Raw genomic sequence first — 20,372 nt, forward strand, 5'->3', positions numbered from 1 at the left:
CCGAGCGCTACCACAGCAACGTTCTAGAACCGATGATGCCGCCACGCACGCCGCGCGCGCGCCTGCGCGCTGGCCTCCGCGGCGGCCGCGCGGCCTCACGGGAAACGTAGTTCGCCGAGCGACTTCGTGCCGGCGACTTCCACTGTGAGCTCACGCTTCCGGGGTGGAAGTGGCTTCCGTCGAGGGCGGGCCCGGGCGACGGGTTGGCTCCGGGGCGGGTGCTCGCTCGTGGCCGAGGAGGGCGACGCAGCCCCGGCGGCCCTAGGACCCCGGGTCCGCTAGGCGCCGCTTCCGGCGCGCGAGCGAAGCCCCGCCTTCCCGGCCGCCGCGGGGCGCGCCGGCGACTTGAGCGTGGGGATGCGAGACTGGGCCTTAGCCCAGGGTGCTCTTTCCCCTCGCGGCCTCCCACACCCGGCTCCTAACGCCTGTGCGCGGGCTACCTGTTAAATGATGACAGGGAATTCTGGAACACGAGCTGATTTTTCTTTTTAAGTTCTTTTTTACTTATATGGAAGAGAGGCAAATCGAGAGAGAATGGGCCAGCCAGGGCCTCCAGCCTCTGTAAAGGAACTGTAGATTCATCCTCCACCTTGTGCATCTGGCTTACATGGGTCCTGGGGAATCGAACCTGGTTGCTTTGGCTTTACAGGCAAGCGCTTTAATCACTAAGCCACCTCTCCAGCCCCTGTTTTTACTGTTTTTATAATTTTATTTATTTTTAGAGAAAGAGGCAGATACGATGGTTTCACCAGGGCCTCTAGCTACTGCAAACGAACTCCAGATGCATGTGCCACCTTGAGAATCTGGCTTCCGTGGGTCCTGGGGAATCGAACCTGGGTTCTTAGGCTTTGTAGGCAAGCGTCTTAACCGCTAAGCCACCTCTAGCGCCTAATTTTATTTTTTAACAAATGTGTACTGGAACTATCTGATTCAACTGCAGTTACCTCTGGGGTTGTGCCAAAGGTGGTTTCACCTTCATTTCTCAGAACCCTTGTTTCCAACTCTTCTACCTCTGGTGGGACCTGGATTTCCCAGAAAAAGTCTGAAAGAGTCCCTGAGGCAGCCCCACACTCAGATAACCCTGTCTTCAAATTAGCCTTCTACATATATAGTCACACCAAGGCCAATGGTGAGCAAAACCAAATGCATAAGGCAATAAATTATCTAGAATTCAAAACTAAATATGCTTATGAGGGGCTGGAGAGGTGGCTTAGTGGTTAAAAGTGCTTGTTTGGAAAACCTGCTGGTCTGAGTTCGATTCCCCTCTACCCACATGAAGCCAGATGGATATATCTAGAGTTCATGTGCAGTGGCAAGAGGACCTGATGTGCCATTACCTCTTTCTCATAAATAATATTTTTAAGAATCATTTTTACTTATTTAGGAAGGAGAGCAGCAGGGCTTCTTTTCACTGCAAACAAACTCCAAACTCATTTCACCCATTTGGTTTTCCATGGGTGTTGGGGAATCAAAACTTAGGCTGGCAAGCATTGCAAGCCAATTTAACTGCTGAGCAGTCTCCTCAGTCCTGATTTTGTTGTTGGTTATCAAGGTAGGGTTTCACCCTAGGACAGGCTGACCCAGAATTCACTCTGTATTAGGGTGGCCTTGAACTCACAGCAGCCCTCCTACCTCTGCCTCCTGAGTGCTGGGATTAAAGGCGTATGCCACCACGCCCGCCTTCCATTTTGATTCTTAATTCTTCCACTTAATTCCTTACTCTCTTGTCAACAAAGTGACTTTGGGAACTAAGTGTCAGTAGCAGGCAGGTCCTTAAAAGGCTGAAAATCAAGCCTGGTGTGCTAGTGCACCCCTTTAATCCCAGCACTGGGGAGGCAGGGGTAAGAAGATCACCCACCATAAATTCAAGGCCACCCTGAGAATACTTAGTGAATTCCAGGTCAGCCTGGGCCACAGTGAAATACTACCTTGAAAAAAAAAAAGAAGAAGAAGAAGAAAAAGGAAGGAAGGTTTGTTGGTTGGAAATCTGAACTGGTCAGAGCTCTAGCCCTTCACTGCACCTCTACCCTGTACCCATGCCTGTTCTGTTGTTTTTGGTGGGGTTCCCCCTGCCCCCAGGTAGGGTCTTGCTCTAGCCCTGGGTGACCTGTGGTCTCAGGCTGGCCTCAGACTCACTGCAATCCTCCTACCTGTTTCCCAAGTGCTGGGATTAAAGGCGTGCACCCCCATGCCAGGGCCCCATACCTGTTATGACTGGCTACTGAAAAGGGGGAAGACGGCGTTCGACGCAGAACCACATCACATACAGTGGAAAGAGTCAGGGTTGGGTCACAAGGTCCATTCCAAAAAGGAATGTCTTTTGCTATCATTTAGGAATAGTTGGAGATACTCTGAAACCTAGAGATTTCTACCCAAATAATTAAATTAAACATGATGATTCATAGTTTATGAGGTTTTGTGTAAGGTATATGGGTGCCTGGGTGCCACAACATGCATGGAGATCAAAAGACAGCCATGGGCTGTCAGTGCTTGCCCTACATCTGTCTGAGGTAAGGTCTCTCTTGTTTGTCACTGCAAATGCCACTTTTACTGGCCCACATGCTTCCCATTTCTCCTGTGCTCTACCTACCGCTGTCATAGGCACAATAGGGTTGTGAACATGTGATGTGCCCTGCTTTATGTGCGATCTGGCTCTAGCCTCTCACCGCCAGGCTTATGCAGCAAGCGCTTTACCCACTTAACCAATCCCAGCCCTGTTTCTTGGTTGTTTTGTTTTGTTTTCAGGTAGAGTCACTCTAGCTCAGGCTGACCTGGAATTCACTATGTAGTCTCAGGGTGGCCTTGATCCTCCTACCTCTGTCTTCCGAGGGCTGTGATTAAAAAGGTGTGCGCCACCACGCCCAGCCCTGTTTCTTGTTTTTAAGGCACCATCTAATATAGCATGGGCTATTATGTTGCCAAGGATCATCTTGAATTCTGATTCTCCTGCCTCTACCCTCCCCACACCAACTGCTAGGATTATAGGCATGTGTGACCATGTCCACCTGATTCAGCTTTTGAAAGTGAACCTGAGAGAGAAGTGTAGTGGCTCATGTCTATAATCCAGCATGGCAGGGGGTACTGGATGAAGGGATAAGCAGGAGATAGAAGGATCACTACATGTTCCAGGCAGATCACAATTACAAAAGAGAAAAAAAAATCCTCTATAATAATGAGCAAGTTGTCATGTTAAGGGGTCATCATTTGTTTTTTTAACTTCAATAAAATATATTACTATTATTTTAGGGTAGTACCAGATCCTTTTAAAAAATATTGAGATCCATGATCTCACCGTGCCTGACACTACCTACACAAGACCATAATAAGAGGAGGAAAAGATCATGACATCAAAATAAAAGAGAGACTGATTGAGATGGGGAGGGGATATGATGGAGAGTGGAATTTCAAAGGGGAAAGTGGGGGGGAGGGAGGGTATTACCATGGGATATTTTTTATAATCATGGAAAATGTTAATAAAAATTGAGGGAAAAAAGGAAAATAGTAAAATAAAAAGAAATTGAGAGCCAGGTACAGGAGCATACACATGTAATCCAGCTGTTTGGGAGACAGTGCAAAAGAATTGCAAACTTGAGTCCAGCCTAGGCAAATTTGAAAGACCTATCTCAGAATCAAAAAGAGCAGGAAAAGCTGGGCATGGTGACACACACCTTCAATCCCAGCACTTGGGAGGCAGAGGTAGGAGGAACGCTGTGAGTTCAAGGCCACCATGAGACTACATAGTGAATTCCAGGTCAGGCTGAGCTAGAGTGAGACCCTAGACCCCCACAAAAAAACCAAAACACAGGGACTGGAGAGATGGCTTGGCAGTTAAGCACTTGCCTGTGAAGCCTAAGGACCCCAGTTCGAGGCTCAATTCCCCAGGTCCCATGTAAGCTAGATGCACAAGGGGGCACATGCATCTGGAGTTCGTTTGCAGTGGCTGGAGGCCCTGGCATGCCCATTTTCTATCTATTTGCCTCTTTATCTTTCTGTCACTCTCAAATAAATAGTGAAAATAAAACAAAATTTTTTTTTAAAAAAAGGAAAGCCAAAAAATAGACAAACAGGGGCTCAGTGTAACTCAGTGTTAGACCACTTGCCTAACATACTGCATGATCTATTTATATGAAATGCTCAGAATAGATAAATCCATAGAGACAGAAAGCAAGATTAGTGGTTGCTAAGGGATGGGAAGTGGGGGTGGGAGGTGGCTGTGGTTGAGTGCAGGGTTTCTTGTGGGGTGATGGTAAAGTTCTAGGGCTTGGTCATGGTGGTGGGTGGTCAGCACATACATTAAATAAACACTTTAAAGTAGTTATAATAGTATTTAATAATAGTATTTGTGTTATGCGTGCTTTGTCTCAATAAAAGTATTTTAGTAGGGTTGGAGAGGTGGCTCAGTAGTTAAAGACACTTTCTTTCAAAGCCTACAGGCCCAGGTTTGATTCTCCAGTACTCACATAAAGCCAGATGTACAAAGGGGCACATTTGTCTGGATTTCCTATGCAATGGCAAGAGACCCTATTGCACCCATTCCTTCTCTTCTTTTTTTCTTCTCTCCTTGTCTCTTCTCTTTTCTCCTCAGCTCTCCTGTCCTCTCTTCTTCTTTCTTTCTCTCCCCTCCCCTATCTTCCCCTCTTCTCTTCTTCCCTCTCTCTCCCCCTCTGTCTCCCTCTCAAATAAACAAATATATTTTTTAAAAATGTTCTAGTTGCCAGACATGGTGGTGCACCCTTTTAATTCCAGCTCTTGGGAGGCAGAGGTAGGAGGATCACCATGAGTTCAAGGCTGGCCTGGGACTACAGAGTGTTCCCGGTCAGTCTAGGTAAGAGTGAGATCCTGCTTCAAACCCCTTGTTTCCCAAAGTATGTTCTAGGGATGGGAAGATGGCTTAGTCAGCAAGGAGCTTGCTGCACAAGCATAAAGACCTAAATTCGAATTCTGACACCCATATAAAAGCCAGGCATGATGGTGCACACTTCTACCCAGGGCTGGGAAAGACAGGAGGATTCCTGGGGCTTGCTGGCCAGTTAGTCTAGCTGAATTGGTGACCTCCTGGTTCTCAGAAGAGACACTGACTCAAAACTAAGGTACACATGTAAAGCCAGCTGGACATGGTGACGCACGCCTTTAATCCCAGCACTTGAGGCAGAGGCAGGAGGATAGCCTAGAGTTTGAGGCCACCCTGAAGCTACATAGTGAGTTCCAGGTCAGCCTAGACTAGAGCAAGACTGTACCTCAAAAAACCACAAATAAATAAATAAAAGTGATGCAAGCTAGACATGGAGGCACATGCATTTAATCCCTGCCCTAAGGAAACAGAAGTAGGAGGATTGCTGTGAGTTTGAGGCCAGCCTGGGATTACAGAGTTCTAGGTCAGCTTGGGCTAAAGTGAGACCCTACCTTGAACCTCCCCCCCCCAAAAAAATGTGATGCTAGCATTTGTTTATAGTAGCAAGAGACTCTGGCATGCCCCCCCCACTCATGTTCAAATAAACTATTTAAATTAGTTTGTAAAAACTGTTCCAGGAACACTCAGGAGACACAGATTGTTGTCAGAAAATTTTCAGTACCAGGGATGGGATACCTCCAGTGAGTTGTTGGCCAGGGCGGTCCCTGATGCCCCCAAAACATTATAGGCCATTGCTAAGGCCCTTACTTTCCCACTAGGAATAAATGGTAAGACCCTATTACTGAAGACTCCACATACTTGAGCTGCAAAGGCCACTGAGAAATCCTGCTGGAACCGAGCTGATAACCTCCCCCATGTAGACCAGCTGACAGAAAGCTGGAAGAAGCCATTCCACATGTAGTTCAATGGAAGAAAGAGATACCACCAGTGAAGATACTCAAAAGTAGACAATGCAAGCCTTATAATTGGCCAGCCAGGTCAAATGAGCCAATTGGTGCAATAGTGGCACATCTGTCATGGTGGAAACCAACTGCCCTCCAATTGAACTGGAGGCCTGCTCCAGTTCAGGGGAACACATCCCTGATACTGAAAACTTAAAATGGGTAGTCATGAGCCCTAGGGGTGTAACATCTGCTGATGTTTGGGAAAATGCATATACTATGCTTATCAAACTGCCTCATAAGCACTCCTCTTAATATTTATACCCTTATATTAACACTACTCTCACTTTGAGTAGAGAATCTTCTCTTTTCAGATGTCAATGACCTTGGGATGACTCAGAAGGCATCATGGTGCTGGAAAGAAGTGACAGGAGTGCTTAGTACTGCAATATCTCTATCACACCTCCAAGGCTCAGGGTCTAATGTGGAAGAAGTGGCGGAAAGAATGTAAGAGCCAAAGGAAGGGTAGGACTCCTTACAACGTGCTCCCTCCAGACATAAAATGGCATGGATATCCATGACCTCATAGTGCCTGACACTACCTACACAAGACCATCATGAGGAGGAAAAGATCATGACATCAAAATAAAAGAGAAACTGATTGAGATGGGGAGGGGATATGATGGAGAATGGAGTTTCAAAGAAGAAAGTGTTGGTGGGGGAGAGGGTATTACCATGGGATATTTTTTATAATCATGGAAAATGTTAATAAAAATTGAGAGAAAAAAAATGTTCCAGGGCTGGGGAGATGGCTTAGCAGCTAAGCGCTTGCCTGTGAAGCCTAAGGACCCCGGTTCGAGGCTGGATTCCCCAGGACCCACATTAGCCAGATGCACAGGGGGTGCACGCATCTGGAGTTCCTTTGCAGTGGCTGGAGGCCCTGGTGGGCCCATTCTCCCCCCCCCCTCTCTCTCTCTCTCTCTCTCTCTCTCTCTCTCTCTCTCTTTCTCTCTCTCTCTCTCTCTCTCTCTCTCTCTCTCTCTCTCCCTCTTTCTCTTTCTCTCTGACACTTTCAAATAAATAAATAAAACAATTTTTAAAAAATGTTCCACAACTTCCTAATTATCACAGATTTGTAGGGTCCACCCTTGCCATATGAACATTTTCACCACAGGGTTTATAGTTTCGGTGGCTGGAATCCTGGCCCTGAAGTCAGAAGCACCCTTGCAGAAATCAAGCATTCTGACTTACTGTGAGCCAACAAATGCAAACTCCTCTTGTTATTTCCATTTCTAACACACTGGAACTAGGGCCACAAAAAAATGTACAAAATCATAAGCCTAAGTATTAAAATAATAAGAACTTAAGCACTTGCCTATGAAGCCTAAGGACCCCGTTTCGAGGCTCAATTCCCCAGGACCCACGTTAGCCAGATGCACAAGGGGGCGCACGCGTCTGGAGTTCATTTGCAGTGGGGCTGGAGGCCCTGGCGCGCCCATTCTTTCCCTCTCTCTCTCTCTCTCTCTCTCTCTCTCTCTCTCTCTCCCTACCTCTTTGTCTCTGTTTCTGTTGCTCTCAAATAAATAAATAAATGAACAAAAAATTTAAATAATAGGGACTGATTTTAAACTACTATGAACATGAATGTGCAGGGGCAGAATATTTGGAACTGACCAAGAATGAAAATTGAAATCAACACCTGTCCCACAGCATCTGAGCACACAAGACTTATGAGCTTACTTTGCAGATACAGTTTTAATGAAACATCATTCATTGCACTACAACTTCTCACAATAATTCTACTATATAAGGAAAATTTTCCTAAAACATGGAAAGACATTTTTAAAAGCAGTTTTTCAAGTTATAATGTTAGGTTGATCTCTAGTGGTGAAGTCACGTGATTCAGAGGGCTGAAGGCTTATTGCATTTCAGGATTGTTCTTGAAAAGATATTCTGCCTGCAATTAGAAGAGAAAAAAGTCAACAATTTACAAGGTACTTATTGTCACATATCTGTATTATGAATGTTTATAATTTAGAAATAAGCAACATAGCTGGGTGTGGTGGCACACATCTTGGATCCCAGCACTTGGGAGCCAGTGGTGTGAGATTGCTGTGAGTTTGAGGCCAGTCTGAGACTATACAGACTGTGTTCCAGTTCTGCCTGGGTGAGAGTGAGACCCTGTCTCAAAATAAAAAAAGTAATATAAATTCTTTGCTTTCAAATGAATAAATTGAATTATCCCAGGTTCAATTCCACAGCACCCATGTAAAGCCAGACCCCAAAGTGGTACATGTATCTGGTGTTCACTTGCAGTAGCAGGACACCCTGGAGGCCCAGACACACATACACACAAGGCAAATGCATGAAGAAAAGAGTCTCATTGTCAAGTGTGAATATATTTGATGTTGTTCCTTTTAAATTTCAGCCAGGTATGGTGGCTCATGCCTTTAATCCCAGCACTTGGGAGGCAGAGGTAGGAGGATTGCCATGAGTTCAAGGCCACCCTGAAACTACATAGTGAGTTCCAGGTCAACCTGGGCTAGAGTGAAACCTTACCTCAAAAAAAAAAAAAAAAAGAAAGAAAAGAAAAGAAAAGAAAAAAATCTGAGGGCTGGGTGTGGTGGCACATGCTTTTAATCCCAGCACTCAGGAGGCAGAGGTAGGGACATTGCCATGAGTTTGAGGCCAGCCTGAGACTACGCAGTGAATTCTAAGTCAGCCTGGGCTAGAGCGAGACCCTACCTCAAAAAAACAAACAAAAAATTTATATATATATATATATATATATATATATATATATATATATATATATATGTATATGTATTTTTTAATATTTTATTTGTTTGAAAGAGAGAAAGAGGAAGAAGCAGAAAGAGAATGGGCACTCCAGGGTCTCTACCCACTGCAAATGAACCCCAGACACATGTACCACCTTGTGTATCTGTATGAGGGAATCAAACCTGGGTCTTTAGGCTTTGCAGGCAAACACTTTAGCCACTGAGCCATCTCTCCAACCTATTTTTTTAAAGTAAATATTGGTGGTGGGAGGACAGCTCCGCAGTTAAAGGCACTTGGTTGCAAGCCCACTGACAACCCCAGTTTGATCCTCAGTGCCCATGTAAAACCAAACACAAAGTGGCACATGCATCTGGAATTTCAATGTGTCTATGGCAACAGAAGGTGGGGCCAGAAGAATCTGGAAGCTCATAAGCAGCAGCAGCAGCAAGACAGACTGTGTCAAGAAAGTGGAAGAAGAGAAAAAACACCCCAGGGTTGTCCTCTGACTTCTACATATGCACCAGGGTATGCACATGCCCATACGTACACACACACACACACACACACACACACACACACACAAATAAATAATAAAAAGTAAATCTTACCAGAAAATCAATAGGATCATCTGGTCTAAGCTTACAACACTCGTTGAGACCCTGCATGAGGGTTGGCATGACGTAAGTCATTAAGTAGTTTCTCAAGGGAACAGACTGAGCTTCCAGTAACTCTCTTTCTTGTCTTTTCACTTCCTCTAGTCGTTGACTCTGTGTAAACAGAACATGTGGGTATGAGGGCATGGGGTAAAGCACAGGGTCAGAAAGGGGAGACCATGAGGACATTCTTCTTTTTTTTTTTTTCCACGTAGAGTCTCACTCTAGCTCAGACTGACCTGGAATTCATTGGGTAGTCTTAGGGTAGCATCGAACTCTCAGCGATCCTCCTACCTCTGCCTCCCGAGTGCTGGGATTAAAGTCGTGTGCCACCACGCCCAGCTCATGTGGACATTCTTACCCAACTAAAAGTAGATGCTGCTGCTTCTTAGGCTGCTCCTGTTTCTAATACATTACTTCATCAGGAGTCCTTAGATCCATAACACAGGCACAGGTGGAGAAAATGCCTATGAGAAAAACCTCAAAATCTTAACAAACATAGAAGAAAGTATCAATCCAGGTGTGGTGGCACATGCCTTCAATCCCAGCACTCAGGAGGCTGAGGTTGGAAGATCACCTTGAATTACAGGCCAGCCTAGGTTGTGAGTGAGTTCTACACCAAGTGTACTTGCTCCTTGTGTGGCAAAAGCAAGATGAAGTGGCGGGCTGTGGGCATCTGGGACTGTGTTTCCTGCATGAAAACGGGCCTGGTGAGGTCTGGACCCGCAGCACAACCTCTGTGTCACAGACCCGTCTGCCGTCAGGAGGCTGAAGGAGCAGGAGAAACCCGATCATCTGAGGCACCCCTAGCCAGTAATAAACGAGTTAATTGATATAAAAATACAAATATTTTAAAAAGATTTTGGCTCACTTTTATTTCTCACCTTTTCTTCCTTATAGATAGTTATAGATAGTTAGCTATCCAAAGTCATTGAAGCTCTGTTACCATGTCTGCCACCAGCTGGAAAGTAATGCTCTGCGTGGTGGTTTGAATGTAATGCTCCCTATAGCCTTATGTCTTTGAGCACTTGGTCCCCAGTACAGTGGTGTTCTTTGGGAAGGCTATGGAACCTTAGGAGATGAAGCCTTGCTGGATGAAGTATGTCACTGGAGCAACCTTGAGGGAGTCACAGCCCAACCCCACTTGCTGTTTTCCTCTCCATCTCTTCCTCCTCTTCTTCTTCCCTGCTTATGTGAGAACATAACACCAGCTTCCTGCTCCTGCCAAGCCCCACCATGATGGCCTCCACCCTCTGGAACTGTAATCAAAAATTAAACTCATTCCTTCCCTAAGTTGCTTCTGGTCAGGTATTTTGTTCCAGCAATGAGAAATTAACTGAGACATTCTGTAACACTCAGACTTTTGAGGGAAAGAAAAAATTATGTTGAAGACAAACTTTTTAAAACTCCAAATATGCAAATGATTGGACTTCTGAGTGAGTAAGAAACTCAGTAGCAGAGGCCAGTAAGTGAGAAAGGAGATAGAAAAGGAGGGAGGATGAGACTTAATAGGATGGTATTGTATATATGTAAGTAGAAGAACAGATTAATGTGGGTGAAAAGGCCTAAGTGAGGTCAGGGGAAGAGATTGAATAAAGGCAAGGTGGAGGAAGGGCTAATCAAAATCTAAGAGAATATAAATGAGTCATATGGAAACCTACTTTTTTGGACAATGGAGCACTCAGGAGCCATAGATTGTTACTAGAAAATTTGAGTGCCAGGGATGGGATACCTTCCAGACAGTTGTTGGCCAGGAAGGTCCCTGATGCCCCTCAAACATTACAGGCCATTGCCAAGGCCCTTGGTTTCCCACCAGGAATAGATGGTAAGACCCTATTGCTGAAGTCTCCACATACTCAGGCTGTAAGGCTACTGAGAAATCCTGCTGGAGCTGAGCTGAAAACCTCCTCCATGTAGATCAGTTGACAGAAAGCTGGAAAAGGCCACATTACATGCAGTTCCATGGGAGAGAGAGAAATCAGCAGTGAAGATACTCAACGGTGGACATTGCAAGCTTGGTATTTGGCCAGCCAGGCCAAATGAACCAACAGGTGCAATAGTGGCACGTGTGTTAAAGGGGAAACCAACCACCCTCTAATTTGACTGGAGACCTGTTCCATGGGAGGGAATACGTCTCTGATGTTGAAAACTTAAAACAGGTAGTCATGAGCCCTAGGAGGTATAACATCTGCTGCTGTCTGGTTAAATGTATATACTATGCTCACCAAACTGGTAGATTTGTTATGATGCTCAGTCTCATGATATTAAGGAAGGAAATAAGATGGTGATGTTTTTGATATTAAAAAGTTAAACAGGGCTAGAGATATGGTTTAGCAGTTAAGGCACTTGCTTGCAAAGCCAAAGGACTCAGGTTCAATTTCCCAGAACCCACATAAGCCAGATGCAAAAGGTGGTACATGTGTCTGGAGTTACATGAGCCAGACATGGTGATGCACACTGTGGTGGTTTGAATAGAATAGGTGGCCCCAATATATTCAGTTGCTTGTTTGTAGTTTGCATCTGCTGGTTACCTGGCTGGAGGCAATGTCACTGGGTGGGTCTTAAATTGTGACGATGGGTTTCAGACTTCAATCTAAAGATATGCAAAGTGTGCCTAGCTGGAGTTCCTGAAGTGTGCTGTGGCTTTTGACCTTTAGGCTTGTGCTTCTCTCTCTCCGCTTGGACCTGTGAAGGCAGACCAACTTCTTCTGCCATTATGGAACTTCCCCTGGATCTGTAAGCTTCAATAAATCCCTTCCTCCATAACTGTGCCTGGTCTGAAAGTTCATCTCAGTGAACATGAAGCTGTCTGCCACACACACCTTTAATCCCAGCACTCAGGAGGCAGAGGTAGGAGGATGGCTGTGAATTCGAGACCACCTTGAAACTACATAGTGAATTCCAGGTCAGTGTGGACCAGAGTGAGACCCTACCTTGAAAAACAAACAAACAAACAAAAAAAGACACCCAACATTCTCCTCTGGTCTCCACATACATGGGGTACACATCTATCTGCACATGTGTACATGTGTGAGTGTGTTTGTGTGTGTATCACATACGGCACCAAAGCACATACATACCCTACCTACACATTCTCAGGCTAAGATAATCTAACGAGTATTTATTTTTCGTAGTAGTTTTCTTAAGCCCACCCACAGGCCAGACAAAATTTTAAAAATGACTCCAGGTGGGCATGGCCTGAGAGCCCCTCCTTCTAAAACACTTAGTTGTCTAAAGCGGCCATAAAGGAAATTGTTGGTACTAATGCCGTGACATGTGTCACTCTTCCCCCTGACACACAGCCACACAGGAGATGAGATGACACCAACCAGGACAGACCCCATCTCAGTGACAAGGCACCAAACCTCCAGGCGACTAATCAGGATGTCTTCCAATAAAATTGTTCAATGCATCTGGCGTTCATTTGCAGTGTCTAAGGGCCCTGGAGTGACCATTCTCTCAATCTCTCTCTCTCTCACAAATAAATATTTTTAAAAGTAAAAAGAAAAATTGTTCAGATGCCAGGGAGCGATGTGTGTTGTCAACTCTAAATGAGCTCCCACTGGTCATGCGGTACATGCCTGTACTCATAGCACTTAGGAGGCTGAAGCAGGAGGATTGTGAATTTGAGGACAGCCCGGGCTATATAGCAAGCCAAGAACAAAATAGAGCCACTTGGGGCAGCCCTTCCAAAGTAGCTGAGGCCAAGAGCTTAGGGAAAACTGGGAGTTGTGAATGGCTACCTGACAGCTTGAATGTCTTTCCACCTTGATTCCTGCTTGCTTTTTGTCTGTGATATTTACTTCAGACCCAGGCATACTTCAGAAATTTTCACACCGCACTGTTACATATGGTGTGCTTTCATATGCACAACTATGTGTCTGAGAACTCCCTTCCGGGGAGAAGCCATACTGACACCCATCTGGGTACACAGTAGCAGCATGCCATCTTTCATACGACTGCAAGTCTTACAGAGACTCCTGACAGTGAGGGATGATGGATAGGGACTTCTTTTTTTTTTTTGAAGTAGGGTCTTACTCTAGCTCAGGCTGACCTGGAATTCACTATGTAATCTCAGGGTGGCCTTGAACTCAAGGCGATCCTCCTATCTCTGCCTCCTGAGTGCTGGGATTAAAGGCATGCACCACCACACCTTGCATGGATAGGGACAATTTTGTATTCTGTTCCAGGAATAAGCAGGTACTTAACACATTCACATTGTGAATGTTCTGAGTTAGCCCCACCCCAGCCCAGATGCCCCTGAAGGAGTACAGGGTTGAATGATTTGGATGATACACACAGACACTAACTAGACTCTGTTGTTTTGTTTTTAGTTTCTTTTTTTATTTATTTGAGAGAGAAAGAGAGGGAAATAGGTGCACACACACACAGAGAGAGAGAGAGAGAGAGAGCGCATTCCAGGGCCTCCAGCCACTGCAAATGAACTCCAGATGCATGCACCACCTTGTACATCTGGCTTATGGGGGTCCTGAAGAATCAAACTGAGGTCCTTTGGCTTTGCAGGCAAACGCCTTAACCACTAAGCCATCTCTCCAGCCCTAGACTCTGTTTTTAAAAAGTGCCTGAGCCCAGACATCCAGAGAATGAGGGGAGATTGCAGATGATAATGAGAGAAGCAGATTCTCATAAACATGGCTGATGGCCTGACCACAGGGGACAAAAGTGAGCTCCAGAATGATTGGCAGCCTTTGTTCCCACCCCCTTCTCCCTGCTGGCTGGAGATGGTATGGAAGCAGCTTATTTTTTGTAAGATGTTCATCTGCTGCCTCCACAACCAATGCTCTGCATAAAATATAGCTTAACAGTTTGATTCTCGTCTCTGCTCATCAGCCTTTACGGTGACAGGCATCGTAGCATGAGCTCTGGTATCCAGTTACGAAAGTTTTCTTTCCTCCCTCCTTCCCTGCTTTTCTTTCTATGGAGTGTCTGATACACTGTTGTAGGCACTGAAAATACATAGAACATTCCACAAAGACATGATCAACAAAGAAAATGATCTAGTCCTCAAAAAAAACCTACATTTTCTATGTAGGAAACAGATAAGAAGCAAGATAAGTATATAAAATCTGCATAAATTTATAAAATCTACATTAGATAAGAGGAAAGTTAAAAAACATAAAGGGAGTTACAACATGTACAGAGGCAAGAGTCAGAATTTCAGAGAAGGTGGAAATGAGAAAAATAAGGAGGGCGCCCCACAGGCAGCACAAGGAGACCTCCGTGAATGGCTTCAGACTGGGACTGTTAGAAGCGTCTGGTCGCATCAGAGCTTGTGGGCACAACACGAGGAACGGACGTCCATCTAATGGTGCTGGACAGCCTGTGAGGAGTTTCAAACAGGGAATTGCTGCTGCTGCAGTTACCTTCACGTTGCTGGACAAACACCCAACCAGAAGCAGCTTATGGGAGGAAAGGGTTTGTTTTGGCTTACAGATTCCAGGGGATCTTACTCCATGGTGGAGGAAGGTAGCTCACTCCATCAAACATCCATAGCAGGGAGACAAAGACCAGCACATGCAAGCACGAACAGCCAGAGCTCAAGCTGACTCAGAACACGCCTAGGAGGGCTGGACTCAAGATCCACGCCAGTGACACACTCCTCCCGGCAGGGCTCCACCTGCTGAAGACCAAGTAGGACGCTTAGTCACAAGTAGCTGACTCTGTGGGGAACATGCTTTCACATTCAAACCACCACAGCTGCGATGGGTCTGCACCAGGAAGTAGTACCTGGGAAGTGTGTGGAGGCAGACTGGAAGTGGACAGGCTAGGTCTGGGAAGCCCAGTGGGAAGAGAACACATAGTTCAGGCAAGAAGCATCAATGCAAGCATGGCGGCTTTTGCCTGTAATCCCAACACTTGGGAGGCTGAGGTAGGAGCGTGACCAAGAGTTCAAGGAATGAGACTCTGTCGCAAAACAAACTCACACTCATCCTGATCAGAAGTAGAGGGATGGGGCTGGAGAGACGGCTTAGTGGTTAAGCGCTTGCCTGTGAAGCCCACCTAAGGACCCTGGTTCGAGGCTCGATTCCCCAGGACCCACGTTAGCCAGATGCACAAGGGGGCGCATGGGTATGGAGTTCATTTGCAGTGGCTGGAAGCCCTGGCATGCCCATTCTCTCTCTGTATTTGCCTCTTTCTCTCTCTGTCACTCTCAAATAAATAAAAATAAACAGAAGTAGAGGGATGGATTTGATCCCTTGTTTTGGAAGCAGAATCGCTCTCCTGTGTGATTTGGGTAATGAATCGAGCGGGGCTGCTCGCGCAGGCTAGATGGGAAAATAGAAGAAAGTCACTCAAGTCACACAGTAAATGTACATGCAACGTTCTGCATTTACATTTGTAGTGATATGTAGTTAATAACGCTGGCAATGGATACTTATTGGTACCAGGCAAAGGAGCCTGAATGTCTTTCTTTTACTGTATGCACAACAGCAACAACAACAATGGAAAGCTTGGCTGCGGGCACATCTGTGGTATTTCCCTGCAGCGGCGTGGAAGAGGAAATGGCCGAGATTGCTGTGCAGGCCTCCATTGGAAGACCCTCTCTCACACACTCACCCACTCCTCCCAGCGAGCTATCCTCTCAGCTGTCTCCGTGGCTTCCTTGTGTTCATATTCTGCCTGCTTAGCGGCCTCCCTGGCCAGGCATTCCTCTGCACGTCTCTTCTCCTCCTCTGCCTTTTCCTCTTCTGTTAAACCGTAATTGCGAGGCTCCCCAATCTCTTTGATGAGCTTCTTGATAGCAAGTCTGTTCTGAGCGTCTTCAAGCTTTCCTACATCTTTATATACCAGAAAAGAAAAGACCACCACATATTATTTGTAGGCCTGCCTACTGCTAGGAAAATGCTGTCTTGCTACATACTTGTGATAGCAAAGATGTCACCTGTCACACTGAGGTTTCCTTTGCTAGTTGACAGCATAGTTCAGACTCAGCTGTGGGGAGAGCACTTTGGGCTGGGCTCGGGCACTTCTCTGCCTGTCTGTTGGCCAGCTGAGTGGTTGGTTGGCGTTTTGGATATAAGGTCTTACTATGTAGCCTTGACTAGTCAGGAACTTGTTATATAGACCAGGCTGGCCTCAAACTCACAGCAAGCCTCCTGCTTCAGCCTCCTGAGTGCTAGGACTACAGGCGTGTGCAGCCATGCCTGGCTTTGGGTCTGTGCGTTCTAATAACCACCACAGATTTGAGTGGATGGGTGCAGGACTGGAGCATGTGGCACCAGTCTCAATCTTAGGGCTGCTGGGTTTACAGGAGCCCAGGGGGTGCAACGAGGAGCTGTTTTGCTCTTCCGGGTCTTTCAGGGGCGAGCTGACTGGACTAACGGCTGGTGGGGTGGGGGTGGGAGCGTCAGTGCATAGCACTAGTGCTCAAGCCCTGCCCAGGAAAGCTGGAAGAATGCCCCTCAGCCACCTGCCACAGCAAGCAAACATCTATTTTGAGAAATGGGCCAGTTTGGCCTTCACATTCATAATCCACACGACTGTTTGCACATAATCACAGCCTCCTACTACTGTGTCACTGAGTCAGGTGGCTGCCAGGAGCAGTGCTTCCTGACCCCATTAGTCACAGCATTATGCTGTCCAGACATCCCTTGCCCCACAGTCCTACTCAGACGTACACCAGGGTTTGCTGGGAGGCCCTGGAGGTCATCTCATACCGATGTATATCGGGTGGACTTCAATTTCGTCAAAGTAGTTGAAGACAGTCTCATCATCCGTGTTGATGTCCCGGTAGTTGCTAAGAGCTCGGAGGAAGCGGTCCTGGCTGTAGTGGGTTCCGGCCACGACGCTCTCGGGGAGGTTTATCACCCGCTCCTTCAGAAACTCATCCGAGGCATCCAGGCCACATACGAACTCTAGGAAGAAGGAAAAAACACCATGCAGCACAGTGCTGGTGGACAGATGGGACATAGCTAACCATGTCTGGCCACCAGATGGGGCTTCATGCTATTACAAATGACTGCTGAAATTGTCACCTCGCATGGAAGATACATATATGAAGATCACAGGATTCCAGAGACCATCTGTGGTGCATTGAATGTGAGTGTATGTCTCCCATAGCCTTAGGGAGTTTTGATTAAGGATAAGCTTCCTACTTAAAGTCTCCAGCAACCTACTGGAGATGTCACTGGGGACGAATATTTAGTACAGCCCTAAGGTGTGTTCACAGCTGCCTGAGCTCTGGCTGTTCATGTTTTCTGGCTACTTGGCGGTGTCTCTGCTGTGCATCGATGTAGTTTGAATTTATGCTCCATAATAGACTCAAGTGTTAGTGAATTGAGTTAGCAGCTTTGCCCCAGCAGACAGACTCCTGCTGGGGGCGAGGGGTGGCGTGCCACTGGGGGCCAGAGCGGAATTCTAGCCTAAGGTATGCAGAGTGTTGAGTTCTGCCTGGGGTCCCTGAAGCATGCTTGCTTTTAGTGGTGTGGTGATGGTTTCTTCTGTCTGTGTGGATCTGCGAAAGGGGACAGCTTCTTCCACCATTATGGAACTTCCTCTGGATCTGTAAGTCTGAAATAAATCCCATCCTCCCATAAACTGTGCCTGGTTGGATGTTCATCCCAGCTGCATGGAGCTGACTATGTATGGCAGCATCTATGGAATTGAGCCAGCTTCCTCCGCCACTGATAGTGTTTCCCCTGGAACCTGTGAGCTTGGAATAAATCATTTCCTCCCATCAGCTGTTTCTGGTTGGGTGTTTGTTTCAGGAGTGAGAAGGTGACCACACCAGCACCCTGTAAAGTCAGTAGGTAGTTTGATCCATTCCCTTCCATCCCTCCCTATCTTCTTCCCTATAAAAGCAGCAGAAGCTAGGCATGGTGTCACACACATATTATCCCAGCACTCAGGAGGCTGAGCCGACTGCAGTGAGTTCTAGGTTAGCCTGGGCTACAGTGTAAGTTTTAGGTCAACCTAGGATACAGCTAGACCCTGCCTCAAAGAAAACAAAACAAAACAAGCTGGGTGTGGTGACGCACGCCTTTAATCCCAGCACTCAGGAGGCAGAGGTAGGAGGATCGCCAAGAGTTCCAGGCCACCCTGAGACTCCATAGTAAATTCTCTCAGGTCAGCCTGAGCTAGAGTGAGACCCTACCTTGGAAAAACAAAACAAAAAGCAGCAGGAACAGTACACAGAAAATCTCTAATAAAATCAAGCTTCTTACTCATTTCTCATTTTGCCTCTGTTTTGGGGGTTGTTGAGAGAGCATTACATAGAGCACAGGCTGGCCTCAAACTTACTATGTACTTACAGTTGGCTGTGAACTCCTGGTCTTCCTTCCTCCCACCTCCCAAGTGCTTGGATTACAGTTTGCACCACTACACCTGGTCCCTCACTTTGCCTCTTGCCAACACAACAATCACAGGCTCTGAATAAAATGCTTTGGTGGCTGATCTGCCTAATTAATTTTTTTTTTTTTTTTTTTTTTGGTTTGTTGAGATAGGGTCTCCTTCTAGCCCAAGCTGACCTGGAATTTACTATGTAGTCCCAGGATGGCCTCCAACTCACAGTGATCCTCTTACCTCTGCCTCCCGAGACTGGGATTAAACGTGTGCACCACGATGCTCAGCTCTGCCTAATTAAATTAAAAAAATGGCGGCGGGGTGTGTGTGTGTTTCTATCCTTGGGACTTACATTTCCATGGATCCAGTCCTTTCCTCACTCAATGCTGTTGGCTATGAAATATGTGTGTTCCATGCAGTAAAACCAACAGAGCACCCAGAGGTCATACTGGTGGAGATCACTCTACCTACCTGTTCTTTTAAATGACTCCCTGTGGTCTAGATGAAATTCAGAGCCTTTAATCCCAGCACTTGGGAGACAGAGGTAGGAGAATCATTTTAAGTTCCAGGCCAACCTGAGACTACATAGTGAATTACTGGTCATCCTGGGCTAGAATGAGACCCTACCTCAAAAAACCAAAAAGGAGCCAGGCATGGTGGCGCACACCTTTAATCCCAGCACTCGGGAGGCAGAGATAGGGGGATCGTGAGAGTTCGAGGCTACCCTGAGACTACATAGTGAACTTCAGGTCAGCTTGAGCCAGAGTGAGACCCTACCTCGGAAAACCAAGTTCAAGATTTTTAAATACCTGGAGATAATTATTCACAATGTCAATGTCTTACACTGACTCCTTGGGTATAGCAAGTGACAGGTCTTGCTTGGTAAGATTGTGCAAAAAAGGAGGTGAGGTCACTGTATTTGGCTATTTATGGTCATGGGAAACCAAGTCAGGTTTCTTTGTTTTTGTTTTTTTTGTTTTGTTTTGTTTTGTTTTGTTTTGTTTTGTTTATCGAGGTAGGATCTCCCTTTAGCCCAGACTGACCTGGAACTAACTCTGTAGTACCTGGCTGGCCTCAAACTCACAGCGATCTTGCTACCTCTGCCTCCTGAGTGCTGGGGACGAAAAGCATGCACCACCACACCTGGCTAAAACCTAGGTTTGAATGACATTTTTCATATTATCAGATAGGTACAACTCTAAGTTTGCCCTTCAACTAAGAGACCTGAGAAGAATCAGACAGGACATAGGCTCAGGCCAGTGGGACACAGAGGCTGGTAGGGAACAGAGAATACATCCAGGGCGGAATCAGCATAGATTCAGACGGGCTGTCACTCAAGCCAAGAATAAATGCTGGCATTGATCATGTTGTCCTGCATCTCATGATGTTTTGACATCTCAGGGGGTTTTACACACCAGGAAGAGACTTCCCTGAGTGGTCCTAGAGATAGTAACTCCTTTTATTACAAGTTCCTCCCACCAGCAAGCCACCGCTCTTCTCTCTCTCTCTCCCTCTCATACGTCAAGCCAGTATCTTCCTACTCAAAGTCACCCCAGGCCAGGCTCCAGACAGCTACAGGCACCTCCACACCCTGACTAGCCAATGCCCAGGCTCTACTCTGGCCTGCCTGGCTCTCCCAGGGAAAGCCCTGCAAGGGCCGTGGCCTAGGGTTTGCCCTCACCCTTGCCTGAGCCCACGTGAGCTCCTCACCAAGACCCTCCTCTCAGGAAATGCAACTGACAAATGCTTCCTTCCGAAGCATGGGCCGCCCCTTGTCACTACTCAGTTACCACCACAAACTAAGACCCCACAGGTTCAAGTGAAACACATCTCTAATTTCTT

General features: G+C 46.4%; 1 protein-coding gene across 4 annotated transcripts in view; it reads right to left on the reverse strand.

The window, feature by feature from the left end:
- Positions 1-7,529: 7,529 nt before the first annotated feature.
- Ak7 (adenylate kinase 7) overlaps positions 7,530-20,372 on the reverse strand; it is a 74,470-nt gene continuing 61,627 nt past the window's right edge. For all 4 annotated transcript variants that reach the window (XM_045155477.1, XM_045155476.1, XM_045155475.1 and 1 more), the window contains 4 exons: positions 16,907-17,104; positions 15,807-16,027; positions 9,183-9,341; positions 7,530-7,750 (listed from right to left, as the gene is read on the reverse strand). In XM_045155477.1, coding sequence (XP_045011412.1) covers positions 7,712-7,750; positions 9,183-9,341; positions 15,807-16,027; positions 16,907-17,104 — 617 coding nt within the window. In that variant the 3' untranslated portion in view covers positions 7,530-7,711. The remainder of the gene's footprint in view (positions 7,751-9,182; positions 9,342-15,806; positions 16,028-16,906; positions 17,105-20,372) is intronic.

This window comes from Jaculus jaculus, chromosome 7 (assembly GCF_020740685.1).
Source record: "Jaculus jaculus isolate mJacJac1 chromosome 7, mJacJac1.mat.Y.cur, whole genome shotgun sequence".
Lineage (NCBI taxonomy): Eukaryota > Metazoa > Chordata > Mammalia > Rodentia > Dipodidae > Jaculus > Jaculus jaculus.